General features: G+C 47.5%; 3 protein-coding genes across 5 annotated transcripts; 1 reads left to right on the forward strand and 2 right to left on the reverse strand.

Moving 5' to 3' along the window:
- Positions 1-8,556: 8,556 nt before the first annotated feature.
- LOC9635761 (sensor histidine kinase GacS) lies at positions 8,557-13,320 on the reverse strand. Its single transcript, XM_002967402.2, has 14 exons — positions 12,570-13,320; positions 12,002-12,445; positions 11,601-11,895; positions 11,419-11,543; positions 11,190-11,369; positions 10,887-11,135; positions 10,562-10,814; positions 10,389-10,493; positions 10,265-10,337; positions 9,955-10,198; positions 9,405-9,892; positions 9,221-9,344; positions 8,972-9,166; positions 8,557-8,913 (listed from the first exon to the last, which is right to left on the reverse strand). Exons 1-14 carry the CDS (start codon positions 12,789-12,791, stop codon positions 8,668-8,670), a joined length of 3,243 nt encoding a protein of 1,080 aa, XP_002967448.2. The 5' UTR covers positions 12,792-13,320; the 3' UTR covers positions 8,557-8,667.
- Positions 13,321-14,325: 1,005 nt separating this feature from the next.
- LOC9632317 (probable plastidic glucose transporter 1) lies at positions 14,326-17,107 on the reverse strand. Of its 3 annotated transcripts, XR_002992052.1 has the most exons (13): positions 16,847-17,106; positions 16,652-16,781; positions 16,405-16,605; positions 16,228-16,327; positions 16,013-16,125; positions 15,854-15,947; positions 15,634-15,790; positions 15,424-15,570; positions 15,296-15,369; positions 15,148-15,236; positions 14,935-15,049; positions 14,625-14,859; positions 14,326-14,526 (listed from the first exon to the last, which is right to left on the reverse strand). XR_002992052.1 is itself a non-coding variant. In XM_024672231.1 (12 exons), the coding sequence occupies exons 1-12, from the start codon at positions 17,010-17,012 to the stop codon at positions 14,680-14,682; spliced, it is 1,566 nt and encodes a 521-aa protein (XP_024527999.1). In that variant the 5' UTR covers positions 17,013-17,107; the 3' UTR covers positions 14,326-14,679. The 3 variants fall into 3 exon arrangements, 1 of the variants encoding a protein (XP_024527999.1); XR_002992053.1 differs by having other exon boundaries at positions 16,405-16,778; positions 16,847-17,015; XM_024672231.1 differs by having other exon boundaries at positions 14,326-14,859; positions 16,847-17,107.
- Positions 17,108-17,794: 687 nt separating this feature from the next.
- Positions 17,795-19,543, forward strand: LOC9632318 (clavaminate synthase-like protein At3g21360). Its single transcript, XM_002967039.2, has 3 exons — positions 17,795-18,437; positions 18,495-18,739; positions 18,901-19,543. Exons 1-3 carry the CDS (start codon positions 18,042-18,044, stop codon positions 19,259-19,261), a joined length of 1,002 nt encoding a protein of 333 aa, XP_002967085.2. The 5' UTR covers positions 17,795-18,041; the 3' UTR covers positions 19,262-19,543.
- The last annotated feature ends 121 nt before the right edge of the window (positions 19,544-19,664 follow it).

The following is a 19,664-nucleotide window of genomic DNA, read 5'->3' on the forward strand; positions in this document are numbered from 1 at the left end:
CATGGAGTGTTGGTTTATTTTCAGCAGTTTGTTTAAAGAACTAATTATCCAAAAAAAGGACTATATTGAGTATTACAGAAAATTAGGTCGCAAGTTTATAGTATTTAGCATGACATTTAATAAGTTGATCCTCCAAAAATGTACATATACAACAATTGAAATGTTTCATATGAAGAAATAAAAAAACAAGTCCTATAATGTCTTCTTTTGATATTCTTCCAAATCTTGGCCTATTGACAAGAAAACTTTAACTACCTTCTATCCTTATAAGAAGAAATGATGATTTAAAGTCCATATGTATAATTATAATGCTATATACTATTATTAGTATAGTGAGATTTTGATAACCGTAAGTTTTGTGAGGGCCAAGTGTACGGCTACGATGCCGTATACTAATATTAGCATAGTGGGATTTTGGTAGCCGTCGGATTGATTTCAATCCGGACCACTCGCTCCTGTATATAAGCTAGAGTTTTTAGGTTAATTGATATGCACATTTCTATATTCCCTTTCCATATTCCATGCACTCACATTGGTGGAAGTGAGGGGCACCTTTGATTATCCCTAGGGAGTGCTTAGATTTGGGATTTCGGTTTAGATCTAGCTTTTGCATCATCTAGATCTAGCTTTTTCCATTTCCTTTCTTTTGTTCTTTCCTTTCAGGATTTTGGTTTAGATCTAGCTTTTTTCATTGTCTAGATCTACCATTTCTTTCCGGCTTTTTGTCATTTATCTTCTTTTGCTTTTTCTTTTTCGTTCATTTTCATGGCCGATCCGCAATCTCCTTCTTTGACTCTAGAGCAGCAGTTGGTTCAATTGCTTGATGCTATGCGCTTGCAATTGAACAACCAAACTCAATTGATGGCGGCATTCACGGCACGTGGTCCAACTCCTCCTACTCTTGGTGCCAATCCTTGCATTCGGCTGGAGTTCTTTCGTGGGAATCCTGAGGATGATGTGTACCATTGGTTCGATCACTTCACGGTGATTGCCACATATCTGTAAGCGACTAAATTTTCCATTCTACTTTAGTCACTTAACCACACCTCTGACCACTTAGAGGAGTCTCATTCACAACCTCCATAAGTCCAATCCAGGACTTGGGACTTGCTAGCCCCGAGAATGGCATCCATGCCACTCAACATTTGCACTTGGTCCAAGTGCTCCACGTGTCCGATCCCATGACCGACACTCAAAGGTACCACCGACATAGCAGCCCGTTACGCTAAGGCCATGCCCAATCACCTTTGCCACACTGGTAGTCCAATACCACTTGCATCACCGTCTTGGCTCTCCAAGACTAGGCAAACCATCCGTGAGTGGTCATCTCAGATCCACTCCTTAGCATCCTTAGGATGCCCACCGACAAGGGGAATAGCCTTCCCCAATATCCCTCTGTCAGTCCCCACTAAGTCCCTTTCTGCCCCTGGCCGTGTTTGCCAACACTGCCACTGGATCGAGACCCACAGGCCCGACCACTAAGTCCCACGGTCCTCTGGGACTTCCTCACCACACGACTGTGTCCTTGGTCACTACCCCAGAGGACTGCTCCTCTTCCTTTCCACAGTTTGGGCCTTTGGGACAACATTTCGGAACACCGTGGCCTTACGCGAGCCACCTGGGTACTCTCCTCGCCTTCTGCCCTTGGGTGCTCTAGCCATGGGCTTAGAGCGGGTTCCGTTGAGCCACACCAGGTATCCAAGTAGGTAGTGCCACCCACACTTGGACTGGGAGCATCGGCCAGTCGATCTCCCGGGGGAACTAGAGCCGGCTCTTGAACACTTCACCAAGCTACCCCGCTTGTCGGTCTGTGTTCACTCTAGTCTTGGACTTCCCAGTGGGCAGCTCATCACCCAACACTGGGTCCGGCCTTCCTGGGCCAAACTGGCCTTTCCTGGCCAAACTGGCTCCACTGCAGTCCTCCCCCTACTATACTTTTGGAGCTCACCAAACCCCCCAGGGTCTGGGAGACGAACGCTTTGGGCTTTCACCCTCTCAGGCTCCGGACTCGGACTTGGACTCGGACTCGGACTCGGACTCGGATTCGGACTCAGACTCGGGCTCGGGCTCGGTCTCGGCCTCGGCCTCGGCCTCGGTCTCGGTCCCGATCTCGGTCTCGGTCTCGGTCCCGATCTCGGTCTTGGTCTCGGTCCCGGTCTCGGTCTCGGTCTCAGTCTTGGTCTCGACTTCGGACTCCATCTCGGACTCCATCTCAGACTCCATCTCAGACTCCATCTCGGGTCCATCTCGGACTCCATCTCGGGTCCATCTCGGACTCCATTTTGGGTCCATCTCGAACTCCATCTCAGGTCATCTCGGACTCCATCTCGGACTCCATTTCGGGTCCATCTCGGGTCCACCTCGGACTCCATCTCGGACTCCATCTCGGGTCCATCTCGGACTCCACTTCGGACTCCAACTCGGGTCCATCTCGGGTCCACCTCGGACTCCACTTCGGACTCCATCTCGGACTCCATCTCGGGTCCATCTCGGACTCCATCTCGGACTCCATCTCGGGTCCATCTCGGACTCCATCTCGGGTCTATCTCGGACTCCATCTCGGACTCCATCTCGGGTCCATCTCAGACTCTATCTCGGACTCCATCTCGGACTCCATCTCGGGTTCACCTCGGACTCCAACTCGGGTCCATCTCGGGTCCACCTCGGACTCCACTTCGGACTCCATCTCGGACTCCATCTCGGGTCCATCTCGGACTCCATCTCGGACTCCATCTCGGGTCCATCTCGGACTCCATCTCGGGTCTATCTCGGACTCCATCTCGGGTCCATCTCAGACTCTATCTCGGACTCCATCTCGGACTCCATCTCGGGTTCACCTCGGACTCCAACTCGGACTCCATCTCGGGTCCACCTCGGACTCCACCTCGAACTCCATCTCAGGTCCATCTCAGACTCCATTTCGGACTCCAACTCGGGTCCATCTCGGACACTTCCACGTGTCATGTGTTGGTCCTTTTGGGTCCTTTTTTGGAGCCTCGCCTTTTGCTTGCTTCATGCTCGTTCCTCGAGCACTTTGTTGGGAGTTCCACTCCCGCTCTTGACTTTTCAAGTCGGAGCTTTTGGTCCAAACGTGTTACGCTCGTTTGGCTCTCGCTTCGGCCACTACCACGTGGCGCCCTTCCGGCTCCACTTTGGGGCCTAGGGATTTTGTGTCTCACAATATCATTCTTGGGATGATGCTCGACGTTTGCGTGAGTTTCCCACGTATCTCCAAGGGACGGCGTTGCAATGGTACAATGGATTGAGCACGGCCACTCGTGGGGATTGGAGTGTTTTTCCGGACGTCTTCAAATGCGCCTTCGGACATGCCGACGATTGTGACGGTGCCTTCCAACAATTGCATCGTCTTCGCCAAGGGCCATCTGAGTCGGTGATGCAATTTGGCATTCGTTTCCGAAGTCTTTTGCTTCGTGCGGAGCCCAATATGTCGGAGCGGATCAAGCTAGGAATGTTGTGGCTAGCACTTTGTCAAGATCTTGTCGGACTTGTGCATGCACTTGCTCCTGCCACCCTTGATGATGCTCTTCGCTTGGCACAACGTTATGAGACATCGCCTCTTCCACTTCTCGCTACACGTCCTTCAGCTCCACTTCCTATGAGTGATAGTCCTGTTCCTATGGAGGTTGATGCTACTGCTACTCGAGTCCAAGGACAAGGGCAAGGACGTGGTCGTGGCCATGATGTTCGTTGCTGGGCGTGTGATGAAGTTGGTCATACTTATCGGCGTTGTTGGCGCTTTCCAGATTTGCGACCTCCATTTCCTGGGTGGAGACCTTGGCATCAGCAACGTCCCGTTGGTGCTGCTGCGGTGGAAAGTTTGGATACCAAGGTGCATCTGGGAAACAAGGAGTCGCGCAAGTAATGGAGGGACCTTGCGCGAATAAGTTAGTGACCCCTCCATCTTTCTTTCGGGAGTATCATCAAGGGGTTCACTCGGCACCGGTTCATCCAGTGTTTACTTTCCAAGCTCGTTTTTATAACAAGAGCTCTCCTATTCTTCTCTCCGTGTTGGTTGATACAGGTTTGAGTTTATCTTTTATTGCTCGACCTGTTGCCACACGTTGTCGTCTACACTTGCGTCGTGTGGCGGATCCAGTTTTCATTCTTTATGGCAACGGCCGTACACATGCATGTGCACGAGATGAGGCGGACCTGATTGTGCATATGGGTGATTTCGAGCTTGAGTTGCAGTCGTTGCGGGTGGTGCCGAGTCAAGCTTTTGACCTCATTCTTGGTATGGATTGGTTGCAACGCAATCATGCCAAGTGTGACTTTGAGGCTTCTCCCCCTTGTCTCATACTTCCTTATGTTTCATCCATTCCTCTCACTTCCGTACCTCTTCGTCCTTCTACTTTTACCTCTGTTTCCATTACTTTTGTTCCCCCACTATTTCCTCTTGTGTTTCCATCTTGTTCTGCTCTTCCCTTTTCCGATCCCTCCGATGATCTTTGTGTTGCAGCTGTTGACCAGCTCATGAAGGAGTATTCTAATCTCTTTGAATTTAACCTATCGTTTGGGGCCAAGATTGCCATACGTCATCCCATTCCAGCCGGGGATGCTCGTCCAATCAAGGTTCCTATTCATCGTCGGTCACCCAAGGAGATCAAGATTTTACGTGCAAACGTCAAGGAGATGTTGGAGAAGGGTGTTATTCGGAAGTCGCGGAGTCCTTGGGCATGTGAACCTCATCTTGTGATGAAGCCAGATGGGATTATTCATTTCTGCATCGACTATCGTCCGTTAAACGAAGTGACGATTCCAAATGTGTATCCTCTTCCTCACACTGCTGATCTCTTGGATCGTTTAGGGCGCAGTCGTTGGTTCACCAAGCTAGATCTTGCTTCTGGGTATTAGCAAGTACCGATGGCCGAAGAAGATATTCCTAAGATTGCTTTTCGTACACCATTTGGTTTATACAAGTTCTTGGTGATGCCATTTGGTTTGAACAATGCTCCAGCAACTTTCCAGCGGATGATGGACGAGGTTCTTTGCGATATGCCAGAGGTGACTGTTGACTTCATTGATGATGTCTTGATCCACTTGGAAGGGACGTGGGAGGAGCACGTTCGTGATGTTTGTAAAGTGTTGGATCAGCTACGCGACGTTGGTTTAAAGCTGAAACGGTCAAAGTGTGTGTTTGGGTCTAAAGACACAACTTATCTTGGGTACCGTATTTCTCATGAGGGTTTGCAAGTTGATCCTGACAAACTTGTGGCTATTCTAAAGTTCCCTACTCCGAAGTGTGTGAATGATGTGCAACGCTTCTTGGGTAAGGTGCAGTATCTCAGTCGTTTTGTGGATCATCTTTCCGATCGCACTACACCATTGCGAGTGTTGCTGAAGTCATCAACGTCATCTTTCATTTGGTCTCCGGATTGTGAGCGGGCGTTCGTGGATCTCAAAGAGCTATTGACAACTCCTCCGGTTTTGGCATATCCCGACTACACTCGACCTTTTATTTTGCGCGTTGATGCTTCTGATATTGGTCTTGGAGGTGTGTTGATGCAAGAAAGCTCGAGTGTGCCTGGTCAGCGCCATCCCATTGCATACATAAGCCGTACATTACAACCAGCGGAGATGAACTACTCCACAATGGAGAAGGAGTGTTTAGTAGCAGTTTGGTAGGTTTTGAGAAACTTCATGCATATTTACATGGTTCTCGGACGTTACTTGAAGGTGACCATGCTGCTGTTACTTCATTATTGAAGCAGAAGAACCTAGTTGGTCGTATGGCTTGATAGGCTTTGAAGCTTCAGATATATGATTTCGATGTTGTTCATCGCCCAGGGAGTTCTATGGCTTATGCTGATGCCCTTTCTCGAGCTCCTCTTCCTTCTCCACTCACTTCTCATGTTTTTGACGAACCTGTTGTTCCAGCATCTGTGGATTTTCTAGATGAGGATTCTGTGCCGTCGGCGGTTGCTGTCCTTGACGTTTAGTGTCCACAAGGCGTAGAGCAAGCTCTTGATGAGGTTCGTGAGGCTCAAAAGATTGAGCCATGGATTCGAAGGCTTCAAGATGGGTTTGAGAATCCTGCATCACTTGCTGATGACTTGCCTTTCCGGCATTTACATTCTCAATATTGCTTTAAAGATGGCCTTCTTTATTTTGTGGGGACAGATCCTGATGATCATTTACGACTGGTGGTGCCTTCGGTGTTTATTCCGCAGTTTCTCCATGCCTACCATGATTCTCCTATTCTAGGTGGGCATATGGGACACCGTCGTGTCACCGAGAAGCTACGCAGGTCTTTCTATTGGCCGGAGATGCGACGTGATATTATCTGGTATGTACGTAGCTGCATTTGGTGCCAAGCTCGTAATATTCCCCCTTGTGCTGCGGAAGGACGGTTGGAGTCAATTGCAGTTTCCCGTCCGTTTGAGTTGGTGGCGTTTGATCTTATGGGACCTTTTTCACGATCGACTGCTGGCAATGAGTATGTTATTATTGCTTCTGACTACTTGACTCATTGGATGGAAGTTGGTGCTCTTGCTAGCGCCTTTGCAACTGCTGTTGGATACTTCCTCCTCAATCGAGTGGTGTTCCAACATTCTTGTCCAGAGCGGATTCTTTCGGATAATGGTCCTGCATTTATGGCTGAGGTATTTCATGTTTTGACATCTCGGTTGGGGATACGCCACACTTTTACGAGTGCTTATCATCCACAATCAAATGGTCTGGTGGAACGGCTCGTTCGGACATTCAAAGGGATGATTGCGAAGTATGTGAACTTTCAACATTCAGATTGAGATGGTTATTTGCCGTCTCTTCGGTATGCCTATGTCACAGGGGTGCAGAGTTCTATTGGTGCTTCACCATATAAATTTCTATATGGTCATGATCCAATATTACCAACAGAGCTGGGTTTACCTTCGCGATTACCACGAGCTCCTGATGCTAAGTCATGGGATCAATATTTGACAAGCATTCTTCCACTTGTCCGAGCAGAGTCTGCCGAACACTTAGGCCGCGTACAAGTGGGACAACAACGGCGCTACAACTCCCATCATCGTCCACCTGTGGAGTACAAAGTGGATGATTTGGTGTTAGTCTGTTTTCCCCATCTTACAGTACGTGGTTTATCTAAGGGGCTCCTTGCGCAGTGGAAAGGACCGTATCGGGTGTTGCGGCAAGTTGGACCGCAAGTTTATGAAGTTCGGCATGATGTTCAGTAGGCTGATCCTCCGGAGATTGTGCATGTGCAGCGGTTAAAATGCTTCATACAAAAGGATCAGGAGCAGTTAATACCGTCTATAGATCCACCGATGCTTCCTCCTGACGTTCCTCCAGATCCCAGCCCATCTACAAGACAATCCTGACGGCTTTCCATTATTCCGAGAGGAGGGGATGATGTGAGGGCCAAGTGTACGGCTACGATGCCGTATACTAATATTAGCGTAGTGGGATTTTGGTAGCCGTCGGATTGGTTTCAATCTAGACCACTCACTCCTATATATAAGCTAGGGTTTTTGGGTTAATTGATATACACATTTCTGTATTCCCTTTCCATATTCCATGCACTCATAGTTTCAATTCAAACCACTTACTCCTATATAAAATAATGTTTTTAGACTAATTAGATATACACAGTTTTTTGTATTCCATATACTAATTTTTCCAGAGTGTTTGGAGTGCTGAGAATGGCTAAGAGCACCATTGCATCCAAGGTGCAACTTTCTTAGTAGAGCATATCATACCAACAATCAATTTGCATATAGTTATTACTTGACCACAACCTCAACTACAACAATCTTGAAGTTGAATCTTCTTCTCCCCTTCTCTTTCTCTATTGTTCTTATTATTATGATTTATCAAATTTAAAGCTCTGGTGGATGAAACAATGGTGATTGCTTTTGCTGCTGCTGCTACTCCAACCACTGTGAAAACTCTAGAAAATCTTTCCTTCCACAGCTCCTTAGGCTTGAGCTATTTAAATGCTTTAAGTTGCTCAAGCCTTGAGGATGAGGATTTGCTGTCATTGACACCTGCAAAATGATAGTGTGGCTCCTTAGGCTTTAGCTATTTAAATGCTTTAAGTTGCTTAAGCCTCTTACGATTTACTGCCGTTGACACTTGCAAGGGTTGTCTATACTCAATGATAGTATTGTTCAACAAAATGTCAAGCCTTTACTTTTAATGAGAGAGTTCTCTTAATATCAAGCACAATTTTGCGACATTTTAGTGTGCCAAACAGGGACAACAGAAATAGTAAGCATGTATGACTTATACATTCAAAGAGAAAAATGAGAGAAGATGGAGATTTCCCTCTTTTCTTATGCTATGGAAGAAATTTATTAACCATGTCATATTTGGAGCAAGTGACTAACATTTTTTAGCACTTGATTTTCAGCCCCATGACCATGACATCTGCTGCTGATGAGCATCTCAAGCAATTTGCAAAGTTTATAGTGTTGAGAGTTGAGATTTGTGCAATGATAATGGAGGAGTGTTCTTTGGATATAGATAAGTGTCACTCATGTCATTTGGAATCTCTGCCAGAATTGTTGTGACCTCTGTGGGAAGAATCAAAGTGGCTTACAGAAAATAATTTGCATATATATATATTTATATATATATATATATAATATATTACAAAGTAGAAACAAAATTTCTTGAGCTATAAGGAATCAAAGCTAGCTAACGAGGTTATGTATACATGACTAAATCCAACCTTAACGTACCAGTGGCAACTAGCTCGAGTAAATCCTTTAGCTTTTTCGCGTTAAGAGGTTTGCTAATGTACCCATCCATTCCAGCAGCTATACAGCGATCTCCGTCCCCGGACATGGCGTGTGCCGTCATTGCAACTATAGGAGTTCTCACTCCACTGCTCTTCTCAAGCTCACGAATTTCCCTCGTGGCCTGGAAACCATCGCAAATTGGCATTTGAACCTGGATTTTTCACAAGAAAGTCTCAAACAAAAATGTAGATGAAGAAGAAAGAACTTACATCCATCAAGACGAGATCGAAAAACTCTTTTGACGATTGCTCGACCGCTTCGCTACCATTGCAAGCCAAAACGGTTGCATGACCCCACTTCTGTAGCAGTGTCATTGCAACCCGCTGGTTCACGACATTGTCTTCTGCTACCAAAATCTTGAGGCCTTTGGATTGTCCCTCAGGGATTTGCTTGAGCGATCTTCCCTGGAAAATATTCAGGCATAAAATCAAGACAAACAAAAAACTCCATTGCATTACCTGTGGCTCCTGAGAGACAATTTCAGGATCTTCGGGAATTCCTAGAGCGGCATTTAAAGCTCGTTTTAATAGAGCTCGTTTGATTGGCTTTGATGTGTGGACGTCAACACCTATCTGCTTACACCTGGGAGAAAAGCACGAAGTGTGCCATGAATAAGCAAAAGGAAGAATGAAGAGATTGTACCTTGCTGCGTCCGAGTGTTCTAGAGAAGTAAGCATGACAATAGGAAGCATTGGAGTGTCTTTGAGATTTTGGTCCAGACACTTAGTACCTTCGCTTGGCGTCGAAAAGTTTTGCTCTGCCACTTGAGACTTGGAACTTTGAGCTGGTGATCCCCGATGCTTGTGGATGATTCCATTGGGGAGTTTATTGTGTCCACGTATCAATATCGATGGACACTCGGGCTCCACTTCATGGTCTCCGTTACACAGCCTATTGCAGTGTATAGTCTGTGAACTGCTGCTAACACCACTGAGGGGTCTCGCTGTGCTCCGGCTCTGGATCAAGCTTGGATTTTCTTGTAAACTCTTTACCAAGTCAGTAGCACTCGTCCCTTTCAGCCACATATCGAGGAGTAAGACCCTAAAAGGCTGGCCTCTTTGAGCAGCTCTTTGGAAGGCCGAAAGAGCATCCTCAACACCATTTGCGGATTCCACAACCATTCCCCACGCCTGAGTAAAGAAAAATAAAAATGAGGTGGAAGTAATGAAACAAAAGCTTGCCAGTCTTTTACCCTGAGCATTCGAACAAGGATGTCTCTGCTCGTTTTGTTGTCGTCCACCACCAGGGAGGAGACGTCTTTCAAGCTTTCCACGCCTAGAGGCGGCGAAGTTCCAGGCACTGATACAGGGACATGAAATGTAGCCGTGAAGTAGAAAGTACTTCCCTGCCCTTCACTTTCCACCCACATTCTTCCTCCCATGGCTGCAGCGAGCTTGGAAGATATCACGAGTCCTAACCCGGTTCCTCCATACAACCTTCAGTAAAAGAAAAAACCATTAGAAACAAGCCTTTGCAAAAACAAGGACAAGGAAAATAACTACCTCGTGGTGGAAGAATCCACCTGTGAAAAAGCCTGGAACAGTAGTGACTGCTTGTTCTTCGGGATTCCCACTCCTGAAAAAACTCAATTAGATGGATCCAAATGCTCGACTTGTATATACTTACCGGTATCGTTCACTGAAAACAGTAGTTCAACAGTTTCTTTGGTTTTGTTTTGAAGCTTCGCAAGAACCACGACTTCTCCGTCCTCCGTGAACTTAATCCCGTTACCTTTAGAGAAAGAAACGCTAAAAAGTTAGATGCGAATCCAATCTGTGTCTGAAAGATACGCTGCGTACCAATGAGATTGACGAACACTTGAAAGAGCCTCCCAGGATCGCCAACTATCTGATCAGGAACATCGGCATCAGCACTCCAAGCTAGCTCCAGGTTTTTCTTGTGTGCCCGTGCTGCTAGAACTGACACAGCGTGCTCTAGCTGGTCATACAACGAGAACTGGATGTCTTCCATCTCCAGCTTTCCAGCTTCTATCTTGCTGAAATCTAGAATGTCTGTGATTATCCGCAACAAATGCTTCGCAGAGAAGCGCACCTGATACAACGAGGCACCCAAGTTGGTCACTCGAATCAATCTAGCTACAAGCTTGAACTTGATCTTACGTACAAGTTCCAGATATTCTTGTTGTTCTGTAGACGTCTGAGTGTCCAGGCACAGCTCCGTGCAGTTGATGATTCCGTTCAAGGGAGTGCGAATTTCGTGTGACATGTTTGCGAGGAACTCCGACTTGGCTTTGTCAGCTGCGACGGCTACATCTTTGGCCATTTGTAGCTCCATCTCCATCCGCTTTCTCTCCTCGATCTCGGTCGCCAGAATTTCATTTGCTCGAGCAAGATCTCGCGTTCGCTCTGCAACCTAGAGACAGTAGGCTTAGTATTATATGAAGTAAAAGATACACGACGAAGAAACCTTTTGCTCCAACGTAGAGTGATGGTCAGATATCTGATCTGCCATGCTGTTGAAAATTCCCTGCAGGTCATGAATTTCATCCCGAAACCAGGCTGAGTTACTCTTGACTCGAGCTCCCATGTCACCACTCCCAAGAGCCGCTGCTACTTTCCCAAGCTCGATAATCGGTGCGGTGAAAACCTGCAATTGCACGTTAAAAAAATAAACGAAGAAATGTTTTTCCTTCTACCTTTGCAAGGCAAAGAGAAGCGATGATTCCAACGACCAGAATCACCACTATGGTGACCACAATAACAATTTGTATGTTGGATATTGGTGCGTAAGCTTCTTTGATATCGAGCTTTGCAAGAAGACCTGCAAGTCAACCAAAGATTTTAGAACAGAATAAAAAAACCAAACCAACAAGCTCACCCCAGTTCAGGTATCCAACTGGAGCGTAGGCGACGATAACTTCCACTCCTCTATAGTCTCGCTCTCGTCGAACTCCAGATAGTCCGCCTATAGCACTGGCCATGGAACCACTGAGAGGAACCGACGTAACACCGGGATGAGCTTGCGGAGGCAACAAGAGGTGTACAGTTTTATTCTCAATAGGCACCCCTACAATCAGCTCGCCAGTGTTCTGGAGCCCAGTTCTGTCGTGGATTAACGTCTTCAACGTTGTCGCATTAATCAACGCGGTCAGCACTCCTATCATGGTCTGATTCTGTAGAGCAAAACACGAAAAGAATAAAAAACAAAGGTTATAACTACTATGCAAAGTCAAAACCACGCTAAGAAATCCAAAACCAGGAAGAACAAAGACATCTTACCAGCATAATGGCTCTAGAAATGTTATACTCCCACAGCTTGTCACGCAGTTTCGGGAAAGCGATCTGTACAGGCGCGGTCTCCACAAGCTTATAATCCTGGTGGGCGAGAGATGGACTGAAAGTCTGGTTGTTGCTCGTCGCAAAGTGGAGCGAGCCTTCCTTGTTGTAGACAGCAGCACCCGTGATCTCCGAGATGGCAGAGATGGCCGACTGGAGGTCATACTTGGCGGTCTCCCGCGTAACTCCCGTGTTTGCGAGATTGTTAACGATCTGGATTCTGGAAGCGATGAGCACCATCTTATCGATCTCGCCCAGCAGGTAGTCATTGAGTTGCTCTCGCCGGAGAACCGAGACTGCTGCCAAGCGCCGGCCAATCTCGTCAGCTAGCTGCTGGTGTGTCTTAAACCATAGAACAGCAGCTAGAACTCCAGAGGAAGATACGACCTGTAAGACGAAAAGAAAAAGATAGAGAAACTTTGCGTAAGTCTGCCACCAACATAAAGAAGCAGGCGAAAACAAAACATCAAAACGAAACAACGAGCAAGAACTTGAAAGAAAGAACACTTACCACAATTCCAATGAAGAGCGTGAGCTTGAAAAGAATGGAAGCTTTCAAGCTCATCTTCTTGCTGCTCCGGCTGGATTGACAGGCTGCGCCAGCCGAATTGTTGGGATGATCATCGGGAACCGGGAGGGTGACGTCTGACACTGCTCCATTGATCTTGCTGGCTTCGTGGCGTTGCTCGAGAGCGCCACCAGTGGAGCTCTTTTGGAAAGCCAAGCACACCATGACTGATGGATTTGATGACGATCGAGTAAAAGCTGGCGATGAGGATGAAGTAAGGGGAGGAGGAGGAAGATTGAGCTTTGGAGATTGCTGCTTCCTGAATGGAGAGCTCAGATTGCGCCCATCGTCATCAGTCTCCCTGTCCAATCCAACCCACCAGGACCAAACCTTCTAAGAAAAAGAGAGAGAACAAAGTGGAGGTGAAAGAGATTGACATTTTCCCTCCCACGAACAGCAATAGAAAGCAAGCGGGGATAAGGGGGGGGAGGAGAAAAGAGAAAGAAACAAACCCCACGGGAACTGGTAGCTACAAAACCCTGAATTTCGAGCGCTCGCCGCCCGTCGCGCGACCGATCGCCTAGAAAACTGGAATTTCTCTCATCAATCCGTGAGAAAAAAGATGAGCGATCTCGCCATAGTCAACAAACATCGGCTTCCGCGAAGCCGCGTCGCAAAGGCGATGTGCTGCGTTGTTTGGTGCCCTGAATTCGCGCGCAAAGGAATCACTCGTGAATCTGCCCGAGCCAGCTCCCAAAATCTCCCCCCACTTTCCCCTCCTCCCTCCTCGTCCCCTCTAGCCCTAAAATTTTGTTTTGGTGTGGCAAAACGAGCCACTCGAACATCACTGGAAGAGGACCGCTAGTAGTAGAGAGAAACACATTCACGAGTATATTCCAGGCGCATATTCTTCTCGTCTTCTGCCCAGATTATTTAATGCGGGCGTACGGCGCATGTCCGTTGCTGTTGAGCCCCACCGGCGGGTAACGTGTCCTTGCCGTACTGGCCCATTTTTTCGTTTTTACCGCTCTGGGGCTCCACCAACTTTACTTCCATGCGAAAGACGAGTGATTAGATTTTCGATTATAAGTCAAACCCAATAGTGTTGTCGTTTATAAGTACCTTCTCCCATGCATGAAAAAGAATGAAAGCTTATTTTATTATCCTCACCATAGTCTCCTCTAAAGAACATTCCACCAACTTATATTAGCGCTAATTATCTCTAGAGAGAGAGAGCATTTAAAAGGTGGCGACCTATGACTTGCCAAAGATTTCGACGTCAAACCTCCCATGTTTGATGCAATGTGGTGTTTTACCTTCCTAGTAGAGCACTTCTCTCGGCCCCATACATATGCAGAGTTTGCAGAGTTTGTGGCAAAAGAGTTCCTATGTTTTGCTCAAGGTGGGTGGAGTGACAGATTCCACAGGGCCCTTTTTTATTTTTTATGTTCTTGGAAAAAGGATCACATTGTCAAGTGGTGAACCCATTTCAAAATGCTATGTTGCTGTCTTGAAAAAATGAAATGTAATAAATACATAATAGGAAGATAAGAGCTGGAAATAAAAGAGAATGGGTGATTTTGGGCTCCACAGTCATCAACTCACGAGCTTGTCATTTGACCCTCTACGGATGTTACACTACGTCTCTTCCATCTAAATGTAGTGCTGCTCGAGAGAAAGTCTTTGTCGTCTGGAGGCAAAGAAGCTCCCACCAAGAAAAAAGGAATTTTCCCTTGTCAAAGTTCTCGACCTCGACGGATGGAGAAATCGAAGCTTACATTATGAAAAAAGAGGAAAAAGAAAGATATAATTCCACAAGGACGTTTTTTTGTGTCCGAGTAGAGTGGTCCTCCTTGTCTATTAAAGCCGCATAACGTACGAGCCTCATGGCCATTCTTCATAGTAGCAAGTTTGTTTCCAGCAGCGTGGACGCTTCCCCGGATCATCTTTATGCCACTCGCTGGAAACCAATCGAGGCGTGAGCCTTGTCTGCCGAGAATTCCAAAACTTGGATTTCCTCGATCGATGTGGCCGATCAAGTTATAGCGAGAAGCGTACCTTGTTTGTTAGCCCACTTTAAAGTGTTTTCGTTTCAAGCTTTTGTCTATGCTCGCTAGTCTGGATTTATGAGAAGCTGGATCTCCTCGAGCGATTTGCCTTTGGTCTCGATGATGAAGCTGTTTGCAAAGGCGACGGTGGCCAAGGAGACGGCACCGAAGCCAGTGTAGACCGCTGGAAGGCCAAACGCTTGAATCGCGGTCAGGAAGAACAAGCCGATGAGAAAGTTGGACACCTGTAGAAATAGAACATGAGATTTTTTCTTTCTTGATACGAAAGAACACAAGAAGAGTGAAAAGAGATCACTCACCCAATGCACGCACAGGCTAAAAGCCATGATCTTTGCTCGGCTTCTCGTCGTGCATAGCTCGGGGATGATAATACCTGTCACTGGCCCAGCTCCAAGAGCAAAGGTAAACATATATCTGTAGAGGACAAAGCTCAGTACTGGAGATCATCAAAGTCTACTACAAAGAAAAGCCTGGAAACTACAGAAGAACTACTAGATGAACGTTCCACGTACGTGAGTGTTCCAATCACGGAAAGTAAGTGCGCTACGGAGTCGTCCATGGGGGCCTCCAATGCCACTACGAGCACAGCCATGGAGATCGCCTACAAACGTGTTAAGAACAACAAGTGTTTCGAATCGAGCCTAGTTATTTGTTTTGTACCATGCCAGTGTAGCTGATCATTAAGAGCTTTCGCCGTCCTTGTTTGTCCATGAGAGACGATGCTACCAGCGCCCCTGCGAAGAGCCAAGCCATTGTAAACAAGAACACAGCCAAGCTTGAAAGACTACCCGCAAAGTTGACAACGCCAACGGCAACGCTGGCTGTTAATCCATCGCTAATCCCAGCGTCGTGGAAAGTCGAGGACGAGAAATACAAAACCCCGTTAATCCCCGCGAACTGCTGAAGGAAGAAGAGGGAGCCACCTATGAGTGCCACTGCGAAGAAATCATAGAAAAACATGAAACAAATTAAGAGAATGAGGGAGGAAACTTAAGAACCTTTTCGGTTTTGTGCGAGCAGGAGTTCTCCCCACGACGCTTGATCTTTCTCGCCATCTACGTCGCTGGATCTTTTCAGCTCCTGGATCGCTTGCTCCACTTCGGCCTCACCCCACAGTTTTTTTATCGTGGAAAGTGCCTCTTCCCATTGTCCGTTCTGTATAGATACTCCTTGCGAGAAGTTTTAAGTACCTTTGAAGAGAAAAAAGCTTTTGCTTACTCTTGCGAGCCAGCGAGGGCTTTCCACGGCGAACTGCATTGCGACGATGAGCAATGCGGCAGGAACCGAGCCAATCCAAAACATTTCTCTCCACCTGGAAAAAGAAAGTATAAAATGTGTTTTTTTTTTTCCATCGTCGAAGTTGACGGAGTTTACTACCAGTGAGGATCGGTTTGTGCTGGAATTCCAAGGAGCAAAGAGACTATAATCCCGGTACACGTACCAATCTGGCATAAACTACACAAGGCGCCTCGATACTTTGTGGGAGATATCTGTAAAACCAAGCTCTAAGATGTTAAGGAAAGAAATCTACGTGAAAAGTAGCAAACTCTACGATCAAAACTTGCGGAAATAGAAAATCAAAAAACTATCACCTCTGAAATGTAGAGAGGAACGAGCGAGGTGTTGATCCCAATGCCGAGCCCCACCAAAGCCCGACCGATGAGCATTTCGTTAACTGTGTGAGCATTCGCACTGCATTCACACAAACAAGTCAGAGCAAGAAGAAACAAGAGGCAAAGAACACGACCAAGAACTAGAAAAGAGCAAACCTGATAGCAGGCCCCAGGACGAGCGGGATCATATCCAGCTGGAAAGTTCTACGTCGTCCAATCTTGTCCGCTAGAACACCACCACTTACGCTCCCAGCAAACGCACCCACAATGAAAATGCTCACCACGAAGCCTTGCATTATGGTGTCCCCGTCAAAGCCAAGCTCCCGGGCAATGGATTCCAGCGGTCCATTGATAACACTGCAAACCAAAAACTTAGAGCTCAAGAACACGCGAAAGAGCTCACCCAATGTGGTAACCAAACATGAAGTTCGCCATGGCCGCCGTGAGTACGTGCGGCAAAACAGGAACCCATCCGACGTCCGGATCGCCCAAATCGATGGAACTCTCCGGCTTGGTTGTCTTCGAAACATCTTCTAAAGAAGAAGAACGAGCCACAAACTCTAGCTAGTGTTCTTCAAGGGAAAGTTAAAAACCTTACCTTGTTTCGATGATAGCGTCTTGTCCTCCTCGCCAATCTTCGCATTGGGCACTGCTCCAAAGCTCCTCCTTCTGGACCTAAATCCGGTTAAGTTTCTAGAAGAAAAGAAGGAAGAAGACGAGACTAAGGCCTTGGAATGGAGAGCTAGAGTGCACAGTGTTGCCATAAAAAAGATTTTGCCTCGGAAGTCCGAGAGCTGGTTAAATCATATGGAAACAATGACATCTCAGCTTTGGCACCTTTCTCTCTCTCTCTCTCTCTCTCTCTCTCGCTCTCTCTCTTTTTTTTTTTTTTTTCCCCATCTCTCTCTTTCAGCTGGATGATCACGGCTTGGGACAAATGTCGCAGAGAAAAGCTAGTAGCAATCCAAGAAAATAGAGATCTCTCGTTTAGTGAAGATTTATTATCACCGGCTTTATTGTTGCTTTATCGCGGTCGTAACACGCAAGTAGCGAAAGAGAACCACACCGAATTTTCCCTATGATCACGGTAGAAACTCGATTGTCAAACTTCCAGTTCGACCAATGGATGGAGAAATTTTCCTCCGTATTTCCATTTTTCCACCCACGTGCACGGAACGAATTCGAAAACGTGGGATCTACAGCAAGCAAAGATTAGAAGATATTATTCTTACAGGAAAAATCAATTAAGCTATTATGGAAGATGAGATGTTACCTCGAGAGAGGTTTCGGCTCTACTGCTTTCCACTCGGAAAATATCGAGTCACAGACAACCCGAGGAATTGGAACCAGCTAGGCTGCGGCCGTACACGCCAAATAAGCCACCGCGAGCGCCAACTCGCCTCTACTCACAAACTCGTTTAAACAGAGCAAAGAGCGTGTACGAAACGACTGTACCTTATCGCCAGTTTGATGAGCAGGTCCACCACAGATGGGGAGTATAAATACGCGACCACATCCCTCGCCTCTATCACAAAATCAAGTTTTTTAAGGTTTTATCTCGAGCAGACGAGCGAGCTAGTCCGAAAAGAGGCGAGCAATTCATTCTTTTCTCGTCCAATCCCCAGTCCAATTTGGTTTCGCTGTGAAGAGAGCTTTAAGTCGGTCCGGAAGAGAGAAAGAGAACGATTTTATTTCGCTCATATCTCACGAGATCCGATCCTCGCTACTCCAATTTCTTTGCTGCAGAGCTTGAGTTTCCTTCTTTTCTCTTTTTTTTCTTCTGTTCCGCGAAGATGGTTCAAATGCCGGTGGCGACGACGATCTTTGCCACCAACAGCAGCATCCCGGAGCAGAAGCTCCTGAGCAATTCAGCTCCTTTTCCAGCGGTTCTCAAGCCGAGTTCCTCCGAGTCGAGCGACAAGCGGAGCCTTCTGCTAGCGCTGGAGCAGCCCGGCGGCAAATCCCTGCTGCGAAACGAGCTCGCCCGCAGCGGAGCGGTCCTGCTCCGCGGGTTCAACCTCGACTCCGCTGCCGACTTTGACGAGCTTGTGCAGCGCCTCGACGGCGAGGAGTTCCCCTACAGCGTCGGGGGAGAGGCGACCCGGCAGCGAGTGCTGGGGAGAGTCTTCACCGCCAACGATGGAATCCCGCTCCACAAGCCCATCGGCTTCCACAACGAAGTCGCTTATGTATGTTCCACTCATCTTCCCTTTTCGCGATGATACTGACTTTCTGCCTGCCACCAGCTTCCAAACTCGCCATCGAGGATTGTTTTCTTCTGCCAGAGCCCCGCTCCACAAGAGGCTGGCGGAAGCACGCTAGTTGCTCACGGAAGAACGGTGTATGAGAAACTTGTGGAGAGTGGACACGAGCACTTCCTCGAGGAGCTGTCGCAAAAAGGCGTGAGATACTCCAAGAAGCTGGCCCAGGGAGGGCATGGGAGCTGGAAGTCTATGTTCCAGACGGATGACAAGCTTGAGGCGGAGCAAAGGTATCCACTTGCTGTCCTCCCTCCTATCATTGCTTGGACCCGAGTTTTCCTTTCTGTCACTCTCTTTGGTTTTGCTTTGCTTCGCGTCCAAAGCTGCTTGGTCATCTTTGCCTCAAAACTTCTTTTTGCTGCCTCTAACCAGCTCCGTTTTTTGTTTCCAGGGCCGAGAAAGTTGGTTCCAGAATCGAGTGGCTCGACAACGACGAGGCTCGTTTCATTTCCAATCCCTGCCCCGGCGTGAAGATCAATCCACACACTGGCGAGAAAGTCTGGTTCAACACCATCGCCGGCATCCAAGTCTTCAAGGCCTCCGCACCCCCGGGATCCTTTGATGCTTACTTTGGAGATTGCTCTCCCTTCCCCCAGGATGCTCTGGATGCCTGCCTGCGGATCCTGGACGAGGAGAAAGTTGCCTTCCCCTGGCAAAAAGGAGACGTCCTCATCGTTGATAACGCCAATGTTCTTCACGCCCGGCAGCCTTCCAAACGGCCGAGAACTGTTCTAGTCTCCCTGTTGAAGTGACAAAGATTCGGTGCCGCTACAATTTCCAACGTGTGCCTGCTCGCCGCGAGTATTGTCCGACATTTCCTTTTCCTTCCAGCCCTCCTCCAGGCCGGCCTTGACCCGGTTCGTGCATGTATGTGTGTCGTTCGCAGACTTCTCGGGGTGGTATCGAGTTGGACGGATAGAGACCTCCAAACCACGACGCCTTCTCGACTGCGATATAGAAGTTTTGCTACATGTGTATAACGCTCTCGGTCCATCGTGATCGGAAATAAGAATTTGGACCGCATTTCAGTGTCACACCCCGCAGCTCCCGGGTCTCAGTACCAATCAAAGTTGCAGCAGCAGAAATGAGAAACGCCAGCACAACGTGTTTGTCACAAGTTGCAAAAATCTTCGAAAACCACTGTCGGCAAACCAC

This window comes from Selaginella moellendorffii, unplaced genomic scaffold (assembly GCF_000143415.4).
Source record: "Selaginella moellendorffii unplaced genomic scaffold, v1.0 SELMOscaffold_8, whole genome shotgun sequence".
Lineage (NCBI taxonomy): Eukaryota > Viridiplantae > Streptophyta > Lycopodiopsida > Selaginellales > Selaginellaceae > Selaginella > Selaginella moellendorffii.

What these genes read in the sequence shown, in the direction of transcription:
- LOC9632318 (XM_002967039.2), top strand. Translation starts at nt 18,042, where the DNA reads ATGGTTCAAATGCCGGTGGCGACGACGATCTTTGCCACCAACAGCAGC. An exon ending in TCCACAACGAAGTCGCTTAT is followed by an intron (nt 18,438 to 18,494) that starts GTATGTTCCACT and finishes GCCTGCCACCAG; the next exon opens with CTTCCAAACTCGCCATCGAG. An exon ending in AAGCTTGAGGCGGAGCAAAG is followed by an intron (nt 18,740 to 18,900) that starts GTATCCACTTGC and finishes TTTTGTTTCCAG; the next exon opens with GGCCGAGAAAGTTGGTTCCA.
- LOC9632317 (XM_024672231.1), bottom strand. Translation starts at nt 17,012, where the DNA reads ATGGCAACACTGTGCACTCTAGCTCTCCATTCCAAGGCCTTAGTCTCG. An exon ending in ATGTTTGGTTACCACATTGG is followed by an intron (nt 16,606 to 16,651) that starts GTGAGCTCTTTC and finishes TTTGGTTTGCAG; the next exon opens with TGTTATCAATGGACCGCTGG. An exon ending in GCTCGCACAAAACCGAAAAG is followed by an intron (nt 15,571 to 15,633) that starts GTTCTTAAGTTT and finishes ATTTCTTCGCAG; the next exon opens with TGGCACTCATAGGTGGCTCC.
- LOC9635761 (XM_002967402.2), bottom strand. Translation starts at nt 12,791, where the DNA reads ATGGTGTGCTTGGCTTTCCAAAAGAGCTCCACTGGTGGCGCTCTCGAG. An exon ending in ACTCTACGTTGGAGCAAAAG is followed by an intron (nt 11,136 to 11,189) that starts GTTTCTTCGTCG and finishes TACTGTCTCTAG; the next exon opens with GTTGCAGAGCGAACGCGAGA. An exon ending in TCCTTGTTCGAATGCTCAGG is followed by an intron (nt 9,893 to 9,954) that starts GTAAAAGACTGG and finishes TTCTTTACTCAG; the next exon opens with GCGTGGGGAATGGTTGTGGA.